Genomic DNA, 17,049 nt, shown 5'->3' with positions numbered 1-17,049 from the left:
AATAATAGTAGAGTACTTTAACACCCACTTACATCAACGGACAGCTCTTCCAGACAGAAAATCAACAGGGAACATATTAGATCAGATGGACTTAATTGATATTTATAAAACATTCTATCCAAAAGCAACAGAATACACATTCTTCTCAAATGCAAATGGAACATTCTCCAGGATAGATCACATGCTGAGCCCAAAGTGAGCCTCGGTAAATTTAAGGAAATTGAAATCACATCAAGCACCTTTTCCAACCACAGTGCTATGTGATTAGAAATCAATTACAAGCAAAAAAGTAAAAAAAACAAGCACGTGGAGGTTAAACAATATGTTACTAAACAACCAATGGATCACTGAATAAATCAAAGAGGAAACTAAAAAATACCTAGAGACAAATGACAATGAAAACACGACAATCCAAAACTATGGGATGCAGCAAAAACAGTTCTAAGAGGGAAGTTTATAGCAATACAATCTTATATCAGGAAAGAAGAAAAATCTCAAATAAATAACCTAACCTTACACCTGAAGTAACTAGAGAAAGAAGAACAAACAAAACACAAAGTTAGTAGAAGGAAAGAAATCATTAAAGATCACAGCGGAAATAAATGAAATAGAGAAGAATAAAACAATAGAAAAGATCAATGAAACTAAAAACTGGTTCTTTGAAGAGATAAACAAAATTGACTCATGAAGAAAAAAAGAGAGGGCTCAAATCAATAAAATCAGAAGTGAAAAAGAAGTTACAACAGACACCACAGAAATACGAAGGACCATGAGAGACTACAAGCAACTATATATCGACAACCTAGAAGAAATGAACAAATTTTTAGAAAGGTACAACCTTCCAAGACTGAACCAGGAGGAAATAGAAAATATGAACAAACCAATTACAAGTACTGAAATTGAAACTGTTGATTTAAAAACTTCCAACAAACAAAAGTCCAGGATCAGATGGCTTCACAGGCAAATTCTATCAAACATTTAGAGAAGAGGTAACATTGCAGAGGAAGGAACACTCCCAAACTCATTCTATGAGGCCACTGCCACCCTGATACTGAAACCAAAGATACCACAAAAAAGGGCTTCCCTGGTGGCGCAGTGGTTGACAGTCCGCCTGCCGATGCAGGGTACACGGGTTCATGCCCTGGTCCGGGAAGATCCCACATGCCACGGAGCGGCTGGGCCCGTGAGCCATGGCTGCTGAGCCTGCGTGTCCGGAGCCTGTGCTCCGCAACGGGAGAGGCCACAACAGTGAGAGGCCCGCGTACCGCAAAAAAAAAAAAAAAAAGATACCACAAAAAAGAAAATTACAGGTCAATACCACTGATGAACATAGATGCAAAAATCCTCAACAAAATACTAACAAACCAAATCCTAACCGAATACATTAAAAGCATCATACACCATGATCAAGTGGGATTTATCGCAGGGATGCAACAATTCTTCAATATCCACAAATCAATAAATATGATACACCACATTAACAAATTGAAGAATAAAAACCATATAATCATCTCAATAGATGCAGAGAAAGCTTCTGATAAAATTCAGCAATGATTTATGAAAAAACTCTCCAGAAAGTGGGCATAGAGGGAACTTACCTTAACATAAAAAAGGCCATATATGAAAAACCCACAGCTAACATCATTCTCCATGGTGAAAAACTGAAACAGGAACAAGACAAAGATATCTACTCTCACCACTTCTATTCAACATAGTTTTGGAAGTCCTAGACACAGCAATCAAAGAAGAAAAAGAGGGGCTTCCCTGGTGGTGCAGTGGTTGAGAGTCCGCCTGCCAATGCAGGGGACACGGGTTCGTGCCACGGTCCGGGAAGATCCCACATGCCGCGGAGTGGCTGGGCCCGTGAGCCATGGCTGCTGAGCCTGTGCTCCACAATGGGAGAGGCCACAACAGTGAGAGGCCTACGTACCACAAAAAAACAAAAACAAAAAAGAGAAACAAAAGGAAACCAAATTGGAAAAGAAGAATAAGACTGCCACTCTTTGCAGATAACATGATACTACACATAGAAAGTCCTAATATGTTACCAGAAAACTACTAGAGCTCATCAATAAATTCGGTAAAGTTTCAGGATACAAAATTAATACATAGAAATCTTGTGTATTTGGGGTTAATATATACACCACTATATATAAAATATGTAATCAACATGGACATACTGTATAGCACAGGGAACTCTATTCAATATTCTGTAATAACCTATATGGGAAAAGAATTTGAAAAAGAATGGATATATGTAGGTTTATAATTGAATCACTTTCCTGTACACCTGAAACTAACACAACATTATAAATCAACTATACTGCAATATAAGATAAAAATTAAATTTAATTAAAAAAACAAAATTTTGTTGAAAAACTGCATTTAAGTAATATGTTTAAATATTATAAATATTTAATAAATGTGTAAATATTAAATATATTAATATATTTAAATATAATGTGGCAACTCTGTAAATCACTCTTCTTCAAGGGTTGTTGTTGCTATTTGTTGTTTGGTAACTTTTGAACTAATTCTGTAAAGTCTATATCCTTTGTTGTGTGCAGCCACTGAAATCTCTTTTCAGTTACCTAAATAGTCATCTACAGATTGGATAAAGATTTTTAATCCTAGAATCCTATCTTGGAATCTTTTGGGGTGGGGGTTCTGTGTTTTAGGGAACCCCTTGAATGCTCAGCTAGGCATTTTACAACTCAGCTTTAGCCTCCACTGCTTGCATGCATAGAGCCTCCAGATCAGCCAGAGGTGAGAATTTAGGTGGCCATCTCATATATTTCCTAAGAATGCACACAGTCCCGGGCATGCACACAGTAGTATACAGAGTCCCAGAAAGATTTTCGAGCTTTTCAAATCTCCTATGGATAGCTTATTCTCTAGAATTTCCTTTTTAGCTTTTTGGTTGGCTTATTGTTTGCCCCAGCACTTATTTACCTTCTCAGGCAGCCAAAATCTTAAACAACTGCCTCTAATAGTTTTCCACAAAGCACCCTGGGGAAAAGGCTTTTTCACAAAGAGTGAGCTTCCAGTCAGGTCAAATAAAGAAAGGCTTACACAAGAGGTCTTCCAAGGAACCATCAGTCAAATAATGATAGTTATCTGGGATTGGGACTTTGAAGGACCTCCAATACTGTTCTTTACTCTCTGCTGGCTCCTGGAGCTGCTGATTTTCACCAGGATTATGGGCTGTGGTTTTCAAGGCTACTGTGGAGCTGGGTGGTGGGGCAGATGGGAAAAGGGCAAGTTAAACACTACAAAGAACTTCCCTGGCAGTCCAGTATGTAAGACTCCATGCTCCCAATGTAGGGGGCCTGGGTTTAATCCCTGGTCGGGGAACTAGATCCCACATGCATGCTGCAACTAGGAGTTCCCATGCCACAACTAAGAAGTCCACCTGCCACAACTAAACAGGCCGCAACAAGATCCCACATGCTGCAGCTAAGACCCAGTGCAGCCAAAATAAATAAATATTTTTAAAAACCCAACAACACTATAGAACTTGCTGTTCTTACATGAAATTCAGTTGTTTTTCTTGAAACCCTCCCCAGATTGCTGCATTTGGTTAATTTACAGAAGTCTGATAAAGACAAAGCAATAAAGGAAACTGAGAAGGAATGGCTGGAAAAAGGAAGAAAATCATGCAAGAATGATGTCAGAGAAATCACAAGAAGAAAATTTCGACATGGAGGGAGTAGTGAGTAATATTTAACTACTGTTGTAAAGGTTATTATAAGTTGAGGACTTAAAAATGCCTACTCAATTTACTGTCATGGTGGGGTAGGGAGAGGGGAGTCACTGTAACATTGTGAAAACTGTTTTGGTGGAATAATTTGATAGCAGCCATATAGGCATGGTTTGAGGAGCGAGTGAATGGGTAGTAGAACAGCTCTATGTGTTTGTTTCCCCAAGGTTCTGTATCCTTTATTTCTCATTCCTTATTTCTTTCCTTGGAAGTCTCTTCAGCTCAAATCCTGATATACGGTGCTGATCCTTCCCTTGTCTTAGATATTCAAATGATTGTGGGACAGGTTGTCCTCTAAGAGCCTTGAATCAGAATACCTGAAAGTACACCTATTTTCTTTCTTTTAAAGGTGATCTTGCTGGCCTGCAGGATGGAGTCATGTTTGGTTCTTTCCTTTACCTCTGAAGTAGATGTCTATAGGATTATCTGCCTAATACCCTTGTCCTAAAAACTGACCCCCATATCATATCCAATTGTGGGAGCCTTTTTCTTGGAGCTATGTGACCCAGCCCTCTGGCCATAGTTGATGGGAACAACTTGGGTAAGGAAACCAGCTGAATCAAAGTCCTTCTCTGGAAATTCTGGAACAAGAATGAGAATAATTTTTCCCTCTGCATGCCTCAACTAAAGGATGCAAAGTTTGAGTCCTACTGGCAAACTTGCTTACTGCCTTAAAAACTTGAGAAGACGAAAATGGTCTTTGGAGAAAGAAAATATTGAAGAAAGTCCAAACAGCTTTTAAGTTTCTGGTTACAGCTATGTCTCAGGTACACCTGTATTCCTATCCTTTGGTACTAGCATATATCCCATGATCCCAATGACATTCCTATTTTTACTTTAGCTCTTTTGAGATGGGTGTCTTTCACTTATCCTCACCCACATAAACTCACCAGTCAAGTCCTACCTACAACCTCTTTGCTCTGTGCAGACTTGACTGGAGAGTTTATTCCATTATATTTAAAATAACTACTGATAGGGAAGGACTTTTCCCATTTTGTTATTTAATTTCTGTATGTCTTAAAGCCTTTTTCCCCCTAATTTCCTCCATTACTGCCTTCTTTTGTGTTTAGTTGATATTTTGTAGTGAAACGTCTGAATTTCCATTGTGTATATTCTATAGTTATTTTCTTTGTAGTTACTATGGGGATTACATTATAACATCCTAAATTATAATAATCTAATTTGAATGGATACCAAGTTAACTTGTGTTCCTGTGCTCCAACTTTATGTTACTGAGGTCATGAATTACATCTTTATATACTGTGTACCTACTAACAGATTTATAATTATTTTCTATGCATTTGTCTTTTAATTCCTGTTGAAAATAAAAAGTGTAGTAAAATATTATAATAATAATTGTTTTTATATTTGTCCATGTATTAATCTCTATTGGAGATCTTTACATTCTTCATATGGGTTCAAGTTGCTATCTACGATCCTTTCATTTCAACCTGTAGGACTCCCTTTAGCATTACTTTTAGGGAAGGTAATGAACTCCTTCACCTTTTATTTAGCTAGGAATGTCTAAATTTCTGCCTCATTTTTGAAGGAAAGTTTTGCTGGATATAGAATTCTCCATTGACATTCTTTTTTGTTTCAGCCCTTTAAATATGTCATTTTATTGCCTCAGGCCTCCAAGGTTTCTACTAGAAACTTGCTGATAATATTATTGAGGATACGTTGTATATGATAAGTTGCTTTTCTCTTGCTGCTTTCAAGATGCTTTTTTCAAGCTGAAAAGCTTTTGATAGTTTGATTATAATTTGTCCTAGCATGGGTCTCTCTCCTGGTTGATTGTATTTGGAGTTCACTGAGGTTGGATTTGTAGATCCATCTCTTTCCTCGAATTTGGGAAGTTTCCGGTCATTATTTCTTCAAATAGTCTCTCTGTCTCTTTCTCACTTGTCTTTCTGAGACTCCCATAGTTGTTGGTATGCTTGAGAGTGTCCCATAAGTCCTTTAGGCCCATTTCACTTAATCTTTTTTCCTTTTGCTCTTCAGACTCAATGATTCTAAATGTTGTACCTTAAAGTTTGCTGATTCGTTTTTTCTGTCTGCTAAATATAAGTGAGAGCCACTCCAGTTTTCTGGAACAAAAGTGGAGTAGAACATTTATCTAAGCTGTTCACCTCTTGATAGTTACTGTTGTTATTAAATGGATCTTTGACAAGAGATAGTAATCAAAGCCATAGGATAAGGCCTGAAAAAAAGCTGAGAAATGGGGAGTAACAGGGTTTCAGTGAAAAAAAGGTATTTACTAGAAATGAGGCAGGGCTCAAAGGGGGAACACCAAACTCTTTGGCTAGGAATTATCAGCTGGCCTAGGTGACCTGATCAAAATATACACAGGGCACAGGATGCATTTTGGTGAATAGTGGAGTTTCTTCATTTTTCTGAAATTTTGTGGTAATCTCTTCATATTCCTTTTCACTCTTAGTAAATTTAAATAGCTTTAAAATGCAAAAATTGCCTCCATTATATCTGAAACCCTGGTGGAAAAGGCAGTGTACATGACAACTAAGGAAAATTCTGATAAAATTTGCTATGAATTAACCTCCTACTGTGTTTCCTAAATGGCAAGAGGGATGGGGATGGAGGATGTTTGTATCCCCATGATGTAACACAGCAATTCCTATTAATAGGGTATGATTTCATTATTTAGTTATAAGTGACTTATCACAAATATAAATTGTACCTGCCTCAAAGAATTATGGTGAGGCTTAAATTAGTAAATGTAGTTAACAGAATAGTACATGGTCCACAGTAAGCATTCAGTAAATACTAGCTATTATTGTTTTTATTGGGATGCACATCACTATCCTTAACAAGTAACAATATACATTGATAGGTCAACTGAAGTTACTCTTATCTAATATTATATTAATATTGAATATCCTTTATCCATTAGGAATGAAGATTTGAAAGTGGTCTACGCATCTTTTGGGTTTGATCAGTTTGGAACTTTTTCAGGGTGCGGGAGGGAGAACAAAATCATCTTTCTGGTAAACAACTGTCAGCTTTGGTATTCAGCTTTAGAGCTACCCTGGTAGTATGGTTTTGAGTCCTTCAGTACCAACTGGAAGACTGGGATCTCTGGTGGTGATGTTAGAGAGAAGCCGACAATTGCTCCTTTTGGCTGCCAACATTACAAAAACAAAGCACAGGATGATCCATCAATGGATAATCAATGTATAATATTTTCAAGCAACTTACCAAGTGGAAACCTTACTGAAACTTCTTTGTTTTATAGGAGTTCCATGAAGAAATAAATTCTATTACAATTTCTGAGGGTCCTCTGCCTAATTTAGGAATAGGAAATACCAGGAACAATAAAAATTGGGATGTCCAGAGATCAGTACTTTCAGAGTTGGTCACATTAGGATAAATTGAGTTTAGAAAAAGGAAACTCATGCTGATGTTATTATAGTTTTTAAAGACATCATTTTTCTATATTATAAAGTTTTGAATGGACTTTTAGACAATTTAGGCTTTTGATTTATCTTCTTTGGAAGACTCACAGTAAAATGAATCTAGTGGCTTCTAAATTAAAAAAAAAAATCACCCATCAAACCTAAATTTCACGTGAAGTACTTTGTCTGATATAGGAGGGAATTCTTCTGAGATGTGACATGTCTATGTATAAAAATAAAGGATTATATAAGTTCCTGTGTTGGTTAATTTTAATAATAGCACTAATAATAATAAACTGTTTTCCTTAAAATCTTACGAAAAGAACAATGACTTTTTAACTTTTTGCTAAGTAGTTATTAATTACTGATTATTAATTTGCATATTAACACAATTCCAAGTTAAATATCCATATTGTACTATTTACCCAGGCTTAATTCTTGTTTTTTCTAAAAAAGACACAGTCTTCACAAAGAAAATAATTCAAATTAACCAGCCATGCCCTACAAATGTAAATACAAGTGATACTGAATAAGTATTGATTAAAATAAAAAGCACTTTAAAGAAACAGCATTAAATCTTACCAACTCCAGAGGTTATTGATTCTGCATCAATGTCACTAGCTCTCTTTCTTGCCACTTCAGCTAGTGCCAATTCGCCCTTTTCTAGTGCAAGGTAATGGATGTCCTTTGGAAATAAAGCAAGATAAAAGATTAATCCAAAATGTATCTTAGTCAAGTTACAAAGGAGATTTTGAAAGAAAGAACTTACTGTTCTTTCAAAACAGTAACAAAAATAGATTACAAAACAGACATGGCTGATGATAAAATACAAAAATTTTATATTTTAATTTTCTCAGTTTTCTAATACAAGCAAATTTTCTTGAATTGGAAATCATAGCTATAACTAGTGGCAGTTATTTAAATAAATTAAGTCTTTAGGGAAAAAAAACAAGCTTTTAAATCCAATGTTTGATGTACTTAGTTTTGTCAGGGAATAAAAATCTTAGTGGCTATTTTCTTTAATGAAATTTTACTATCTGAGATAGCTTCTTCAAAATTCAATTGTTCATTATGATAAGCATTTTATAAGGAATACTATTATACAAATTTGTCTCTGATATTTATGTGTCTGGCACATGTTACTTTATTAATATTATTAACACTACTATTATCTTGAACTCATTCAGTCAACAAATAATCAGTGCCTATTAAGTTGTGAAAAGAGAGATCAATTACAATACCGTTTCCCAACAAGCTTTCAGCCCAGTAGGGAGAAGGACAACTGTAAACAACAGTTAGTAACATAGTATAATAGGTTTTATGGCAGAGTTAAGAATGGTGTAGAACCAAAGAGGAGGAATTGATCCTTGATCTGCATCTTGAAGGATAAATAAGAGTTATAGTAGAAGGGAAAATGGAGAAAAGGCAACAGAAAATGAATATCTGGTGCACATACACAGAGAAGCTTGAGAAAACACAGTTCTATCAAGCAATGGCAGGTCTTTCAATACGGAAGGAATGTTGGTTGTGTGGGAGAATGCAGTGGAAAATAATTCTAAAGAAGTAGACAGAGCCACTAAAAAGGACTTTGAACTCTTTTTGGTACACAGGGTGACTGTTGGAATGAGAATTTTATTGCAATAAAAATGGAAAAAGAACATGAACAACAAGTTTTCAATGATGAAATATAAATGGCCTATAATCATGAAAAGGTATTTCACTGTCCTAATGTTCAAAGTTGAAAAAATGTAATTTCAAACTGGACAATTACTTACTGGTTGCAAAATTTGGGGGTAAACAGGCACTTATTGCATTTACTGGGAATATAGACTTTACAGAGCAGGGGTCAGTAAACTATGGCCTATAAGCCAAATATAGCCTGCCTTTTGTACAGCCCTTGAGTAAAGAATGGTGTTTACCTAGCATAATGCCCTCCAGGTCCATTCATGTTGCTGCAAATGGCAAAATTTCACTCTTACTTATGGCTGAGTAGTATTCCATTGTGTGTGTGTGTGTGTGTGTGTGTGCTTTTTTTTATGACTTTTTTTTTTTCCGGCTGTGTTGGGTCTTCGCTGCTGCGCGTGGGCTTTCTTTAGTTGCAGTGAGCGGGGGCTACTCTGCGTTGCAGTGCACGGGCTTCTTATTGTGGTGGCTTCTCTTATTGCGGAGCATGGGCTCTAGGTGCCCGGGCTTCAGTAGTTGTGGCTCAAGGGCTCTAGAGCACAGTCTCAGTAGTTGTGGCACACGGGCTTAGTTGCTCTGCGGCATGTGGGATCTCCCCGGACCAGGGCTCAAACCCATGTCTCCTGCATTGGCAGGGAGATTCTTAACCACTGGACCACCAGGGAAGCCTGATATGTACCACAATCTTCCTTATCCACTCATCTGTTGATGGACACTTAGGTTGCTTCCATATCTTGGCAAATGTAAATAATGTTGCTATGAACACTGGGGTGCATGTATCTCTTCGAATTAGTGCTTTTGTTTTTTTCACATATACACTCAGGCGTGGAATTCCTGGGTCATATGGTAGTTCTACTTTTAGTTTTCTGAGAAACCTCCATACTGTTTTCCACAGTGGCTGCGCCAGTCTACATTCTCACCAACAGTGTATGAAGGGTCCCTGTTTTCTACATCCTCGCCAACATTTGTCATTTATGTTCTCTTTGATGACAGCCATTCTGACAGGTGTGAGGTGATATCTCATTGTGGTTTTGATTTGCATTTCCCTGATGATTAGTGATGATGAGCATCTTTTCATGTGCCGGTTAGCCATCTGCATTTCCTCTTTGGAAAAATGTCTATTCAGTTCTTCTGCCCATTTTGTTAACCAGGTTGTTTGTTTTTTGATGATTAGTTGTATGAACTATTTATATATTTTGGATATTGACCCCTTATCAGTCATATTGTTTGCAAGTATTTTCTCCCGTTCAGTAGGTTTTTTGGTTTTGTCATTATGCTAAGTGAAATAAGTCAGACAGAGAAAGACAAGTACTGTATGATATCACATGTGGAATCTAAAAAATACAACAAACTAGTGAATATAACAGAAAAGAAGCAGACTCACAGATATAAAGAGCAAACCAGTGGAGAGGGAAGAAAGGGCATTATAGGCATAAGGGATTAAGAGGTACAAATTATTAGGTATAAATTAAGCTACAAGGGTATATTGTATAACACAGGGAATATAGCAAATATTTTATAACTATAAATGGAGTATAACCTTTAAAAATTGTGAATTGCTATATTGTACACCTGTATATATAATACTGTACTCATCTATACTTCAATTTTAAAAGAAAATGGTGTTTACATTTTTAAATGGTTGGAAGAACTGTGCTCAACCACTCAACTCTGAATGGCTTTGGAATTACCTTATGCTGAAGACTTGAAAGTGTTTCAACCTGAAACTATTACAAGCAAAACAGTACTTATATGTGAAACTTATATTGTGATAAAGTCATTTCAGTGAGAACGTTGTTTGACTTGCAAGTAATAGGCTGTGTTATAGGCTGTGTTATACACTTCCTGCACTGTCAAAAGTTAAAAAAAGAAGTGAGATCTCCATTCATATACAAATTCCCAGCAATATATTTCAGTCCACAGCAGCATTTTTCAACCTTGATACAAGTGCAAAGGTAATGTCCATATTCCAATGTTGCAATTAAGGAACTTTAATAGGAAGTAATTAATTTGCAATGTAGTAACATGTTAAAAGGCAGTCTAGCCTTTAGCTAATAGAATTGTAAAAATGCCTTCTGATCGGTGAATATGTGCAATTAAACCATACGCTCATGGATTGATATCAGTATTTGGCAGTACTTATCTACGAGGAAAGAAATTTGCAAAGTTGAAATACATAAAATCTCATCATAGATCAGTATTCACAGATGAACATTTGCAACAGATTTTGTTGTTAAGGAAAACCACCTTTCAACCCTTATTAAGAGAAATGTTATCCCCCCACAAAAGAATTCCATTATTCACATCTGTAGAACTTTATTATGAAAACTGTACTCAATTAATAGATTTTTAATTTTATCAATAAAGATTTGTGGAAATTTGTTTTCTATCATACTCAATTATTACATTTAAAATTTTATCAATAAAAATCTATGGAAATTTGTTTTCTCAAGTACCTAAATAATAACCTCAATTTTTCCTTTTGGCCCACAAGCTTATAATATTTGCTGTTTGGTCCTTTATGGAAAAAGTTTGATGATTCCATATTTTAGTAATACATCAGAATTCAAATTTGCATACATATACTTTTGGAAAATCTTCTTAAGGAAATGATGTGACCAATCTTATGTCCAAGATTGGTGATGACAGCAATACTTTTTTTTTTTTTTGAGACTATCTTTTTTTATTTTTGGCTGCACCATGCAGCATGTGGCATCCTAGTTCCCCAACCAGGGATTGAACCCAGGCCCTCGGCAGTGAAAGCATGCAGTCCTAACCACTGGAACACCAGGGAATTCCTGACAGCAGTACTTACAACGATAAAAAATCAGAAGCAACTTAAATGTATATCAATTGAAAAAATCATGTTGATTTTCTTTTTTAATCCAAGAGTGGCATGATACTTTCATAATAGATCCTTATATTCAATGAAGAAATTAGCAGTAATTTAAAAATATATATACTCCGGTATTCAGTTTGCTAGTGTTTTATTTAATACTTTTGCATTTATGTTTTTTTTTTACTGAGGTATAGTTGCTGTACAGTATTATATAAGTGCGTCTGTGTTCTTAAGAAATTCTATCACTTTACTTGCACTTGACTGCTAACAAGCCCTCAACTGGTATCAAAGTTATACTAGCCTTACAAATAAACTAAGGCAGCTTTTTTTCCTATCTTCTTGTCTCTGGCAAAATTTATATGTGATTCTTCACTGAAAATAAGCAAAAGATATACAATGCATTTAAGAAGAAATTACCACCCATTACTGAGTGACGTAAATGAACACCTGATTAAAATACAGATATACACCTGCTTATGGCTGAAAAGATTATACATCATAAAGATATCAATTCTGACCCCAAATAATCTGTAAAATTCAGTGGAATTCCAATCAAAATCCCTTCAATATTTTTCATGGAACTTGACAAGTTGATCTTAAAATTCATATGTGAAAGTAAATGGTCAAGAATATCTAAGACTTATTCTAGTTAACATTAAGACTATATAATAGCACTAGTATATAGGCATATAAATCAGTGAAAAAGAAAGTTACCCATAAAAAATATCAGTTTTTTTGTGAGTTACTAATGTTAGTATTTTATGTTTAACAGTGATGTAAGTGTTGGCTATAAGATCTGTGGTCCACAAATTATTTCTGGAACATATTCTCTCTCTCTCATTCTTAATTCTGTGATTTCTACTCTTAATTTTTTAACTGTTATAGGGAATTTGGGGTCATTAATTTCAAGAAGGTAATAAGGCTTAACAGTTCTTGAGTTGATATTATATCTGTACCATGAAGGTTTTCATTTCTGTGGACCTTCTCACTATTCATATATATGAATGTAGTTTTTAGTAAAATGCAGTAGAGAGTATATTTCTGTAAGTCCATACCTCTCAGTTTGAGACAGTTCATGCATGAATCTTTACAGTGTGATAAAAGACATCTAGTATCTAGTATCTATATCACCCCCCACAATTGGCTATCCTCTGGATACATTTATTTTTTAACTTTTAGATAGTTTTAGTGTTTCAATTTAGTTTAAATGTTGGATATATACAGTTAAATATGTTCATATACCCCTGGGAAATGGTCATATTCTAAATAAGTCAAGAAAGTAAAAGCCACTTGGCTTTGTATTTCGTTTTCATGTCTTTTACTTGATTAGGACAGCACATACAAGAATACAGGACATGCAGTAAAGCTGGTTGAGACTAAGGCTAAGGTACTGTTAAATGATATTATATTAAATACACTGCAAGAGACCACTACTGGGAAAGTCATGCCCTTCTCATCTTGACTTTAAATTTAATTAATACTTATTAATAAAAAATTATTCCACAAATAATTATGGAGTGTTTACTACGTGCCAGATGCAGAGGTAAATTTACTACAAAGTTTATAAAGCATAAGCTTCTCTGCCTCTTATTTGTACATATCCTTCCCAGTACCTACTTTTGTACTTGAAATGTTAAATTATTTTTTTTAACTTTCTTTTTTAAATTGAAGTATAGTGGATTTACAATATTATAATATTTTCAGGTGTACAGCATAGTGATTCAGTATTTTTATAGATTATACTCCATTTAAAGTTATTATAAAGTAATGGCTATATTTCCCTGTGCTGTACAGTATATCCTTGTTGCTTATCTTTTTTATACATAGAGGTTTGTATATCTTAATCCTATACCCCTATCTTGACCCTCCCACCCTTCTGTCTCCCCACTGGTACCATTAGTTTGTTTTCTATATCTGTGAGTCTTATCCTGTTTTGTTATATATATTTATTTTTTATATTCCATATCTAAGTGATAATATACAGTATTTGTCTTTCTATGACTTATTTTACTAAGCATAATATTCTCTAGGTCAATTAAATTATTTTTCTTCAGAAGTGTAAGTTTCAGGCCCCATAAAACATGTATCTACCCCCTGATGCCCATCCATCAAGGTTTTCACATACTAGTGAACTGTGTTACCATACCATACTTAGATGTTTAGAATCACGTGTCTCGGAGGCACATGGCACAAGGAGACATTGTAAGTTGTACAGTCCTTTTTTGTTTCTTTGGTCTCTTTTTGGAGACTTATTGTATAAGATTAAAATGGCATGTAATGGGTCTAAAGGGATAACATAGATGACAATAGATCTGAAAAGTGTCATATTGATAAATCCCAACCTTTACTGCCACCCAATCAGGATTACCTAGTTATGAATGGTTTTATTATAAAAGTGTTACTAATGTGGAAGCAAGTTTTCAGAAAAATATTCAGAAGAATGAACTATTTAGTTTCTGTCATTCTCAGTGACAATTTTTAATTTACTGTTTGCCAAACTGACTTATATTAGTAACATCTTTTAGCACTATTAAGTGAAATTGGCTTCCACTGAACAAAAGATGACAAACACTGAGAGTCTTTGGCTATGATCCATGTTTAAAAATTGACACATATTCTCTCTGTATCATCTAAGATCTGGAATAAAAGACTTGTTATTCCTGGGAGCTCATTACCTTTCACAGGTGGTATTTAATGTACTACTATAATGAATATGCAGATTTACAACAAAAAGCATTTAAAGCTAAGGAGTCCCTGGTGGTCCAGTGTTAGGACTCGATGCTTTCACTGCTGAGGGCCCGGAATCAGTCCCTGGTTGGGGAACTAAGATTGTGCAAGCCGTGCAGCAAAACCAAAAAAAAAAAAAAACTATTCAAAGCTAAAAAAAAATCCTGAGTAGATTTTCATCTTGAAATCATACTTTGGACTAGTCACTGACAGATAAGTTTAACTATTATAATGTACTGATGTTGTTATAACCTTTTCTAATTTTTGTTAGGCTTCTGGGGATTGATAGGTTTGTATGAGATAACAGAAGCACTTACAAAGACATGCAACAGCTTCTACACATTTAAGACTACCATGTTCTGGCCCTCCCTGCTATAATATTTTACTTAGTTCAAATCAGTTGATAATATAAATTGTAAATTCATTAACTACAAGCTTTGCAGCTTTAAGTCTTGTCCAAAACTGCTTTCAGAACATTTAATTTCATGCTGCTTTATTTCAAGTAAAGTAAAATGTTGATACACTTCTCTTTGTACTTATTCAAAATAGCATTTCTTTTCATAGGACAAATCTGGTTAATAAGAAGTTTTAAGAATTAGGAATAAAATATTTCTGATAATGTGTTAATATTTTAGAAATATCATATTTGTAGATTTGAGGGAAAAGTAACTTTCAAGATAAGGAAGTCTATGAAATAATTTATCTCATAAGTTACATTAATATTAATATAAATTTTAGTAATCAGTTCTTAATGTCTACATAAGTATCTACATAAATAATCTTTTTTATATAAGAACAATGAATAATTATTTTAAATGTGAAAATATATGTAAAGAATTTAGATTTTGTTACCAAATGGAGAATTTACTTGGAATGACACTTATTTTCATGTTAGAATAAGTTTTTAAGTTTTTAATTCATAAATAAAACCTACTGCTTTTTTTAGGAGTTATATTTTTGGCTTGTTTGAATTTTGTCCTTGGAGCTACTGGTTTATTTAAATTCATCTATTTTAATCAATTCAAGTTTTTCATTTTATTCATGTTAACTAAGTTTTCATGTTTATTGCACTGTTGTATATATTATCATACTTTTTAAAATTCTTCTGATCATTTTATATACTGCTATATAGAATGATCAGAGTTATTCCCAGGATATTATAACAAAATTAAGTTACTATATATAGAAAACCCTAAAGACTCACAAAACTACTGATAAATGAATTCAGCAAGGTAGCAGGATACAAGATTAACATACAGAAATCAGTAGAGTTTCTTTACACTAACAATGAAATATCAGAACAGAATGTAAATAAACAATCCCTTTTAAAATCACATCTAAAAAAAAAACAACTTAGGAATAAACCTCACCAAGGAGGTGGAAGACTTACTTATATGCTGAGAACTACAAAACATTAGTAAAGGAAATTGAAGATGATTTAAAGAAATGGAAAGATATGCCATGCTCTAAGATTGGAAGAATTAAAATTGTTAAAATGACTATTCTACCCAAAGCAATCTACAGATTTAATGCAATCCCTATCAAATTACCCATGACGTTTATCACAGAACTAGAACAAATAATCCTCAAATTTATATGGAAACATAAAAGACCCAGAATTGCCAAAGCAATCCTGAGGAAAAATAACCCTCCCAGACTTCAGACAATACTACAAAGCTAGAGTAATCAAAACAGTGTGATACTGGCACAAAAACAGACATATGGATCAATGGAACAGAATAGAGAGCCCAGAAATAGACCCACACACCTATGTTCAATTAATCTTCAAGAAAGGAGGCAAGAATATACAAATGGGAAGACACAGTCTCTTCAGCAAGTAGTTCTGGGAAAGTTGGACAGCTACATGTAAATCAATGAAGTTAGAACACACCCTCACACTATACAAAAAAGTAAGTTCAAAGTGGCTTAAAAACTTAAATATAAGACATGACACCATAAAACTCCTAGAAGAGAACACAGGCACAACATTCTCTTACATAAATCACGCCAGTGTTTACTTAGGTCAGTCTCCCAAGGCAATAGAAATAAAAGCAAAAATAAACAAATGGGACCTAATCAAACTTCTAAGCTTTTGCACAGCAAAGGAAACCATAAACAAAACAAAAAGACAACCTACAGACTGGGAGAAGATATTTGCAAATGATGCAACCGACAAGGGCTTAATTTCCAAAATATATAAACAGTGCATACAACACAATAACGAAAAAGCAAACAACCCAATCAAAAAATGGGCAGAAGACATAAACATTTCTCTAAGGAAGACCAACAGGCACATGGCCAACAGGCACATGGCCAACAGGCACATGGCCAACAGGCACATGAAAAGATGCTCATCATTGCTGATTATCAGAGAAATGCAAATCGAAACTGCAATGAGGTACTACCTCACACCAGTCAGAATGGCCATAATTAAAAAGTCTACAAATCATAAATGATGGAGAGGATGGGGAGAAAAGGGAACCCTCTTACACTGTTGGTAGGAATGTAAATTGATACAGCCACTATGGAGAACAGTATGGAGGTTCCTTAAAAAACTAAAAATTGAGGTACCATATGATCCAGCAATCCCACTCCTGGGCATATACCCAGACAAAACTATAATTAGGAAA

At 34.7% G+C, this 17,049-nt stretch overlaps 1 protein-coding gene across 1 annotated transcript in view; it reads right to left on the bottom strand.

Annotated features, from left to right (window-relative positions):
• Positions 1-6,613: 6,613 nt before the first annotated feature.
• Positions 6,614-17,049, bottom strand: part of WDPCP (WD repeat containing planar cell polarity effector) — a 254,644-nt gene continuing 244,208 nt past the window's right edge. Inside the window, exons 16-17 of the mRNA XM_060168956.1 lie at positions 7,753-7,855; positions 6,614-6,896 (exon numbers count right to left, since the gene is read on the bottom strand). Coding sequence (XP_060024939.1) covers positions 6,799-6,896; positions 7,753-7,855 — 201 coding nt within the window. The 3' untranslated portion in view covers positions 6,614-6,798. The remainder of the gene's footprint in view (positions 6,897-7,752; positions 7,856-17,049) is intronic.

This window comes from Lagenorhynchus albirostris, chromosome 13 (assembly GCF_949774975.1).
Source record: "Lagenorhynchus albirostris chromosome 13, mLagAlb1.1, whole genome shotgun sequence".
Classification (NCBI taxonomy): Eukaryota; Metazoa; Chordata; class Mammalia; order Artiodactyla; family Delphinidae; genus Lagenorhynchus; species Lagenorhynchus albirostris.
The sequence above is the reverse complement of the archived record's forward strand: the minus strand, read 5'-3'. Positions and strand labels throughout refer to the sequence as shown.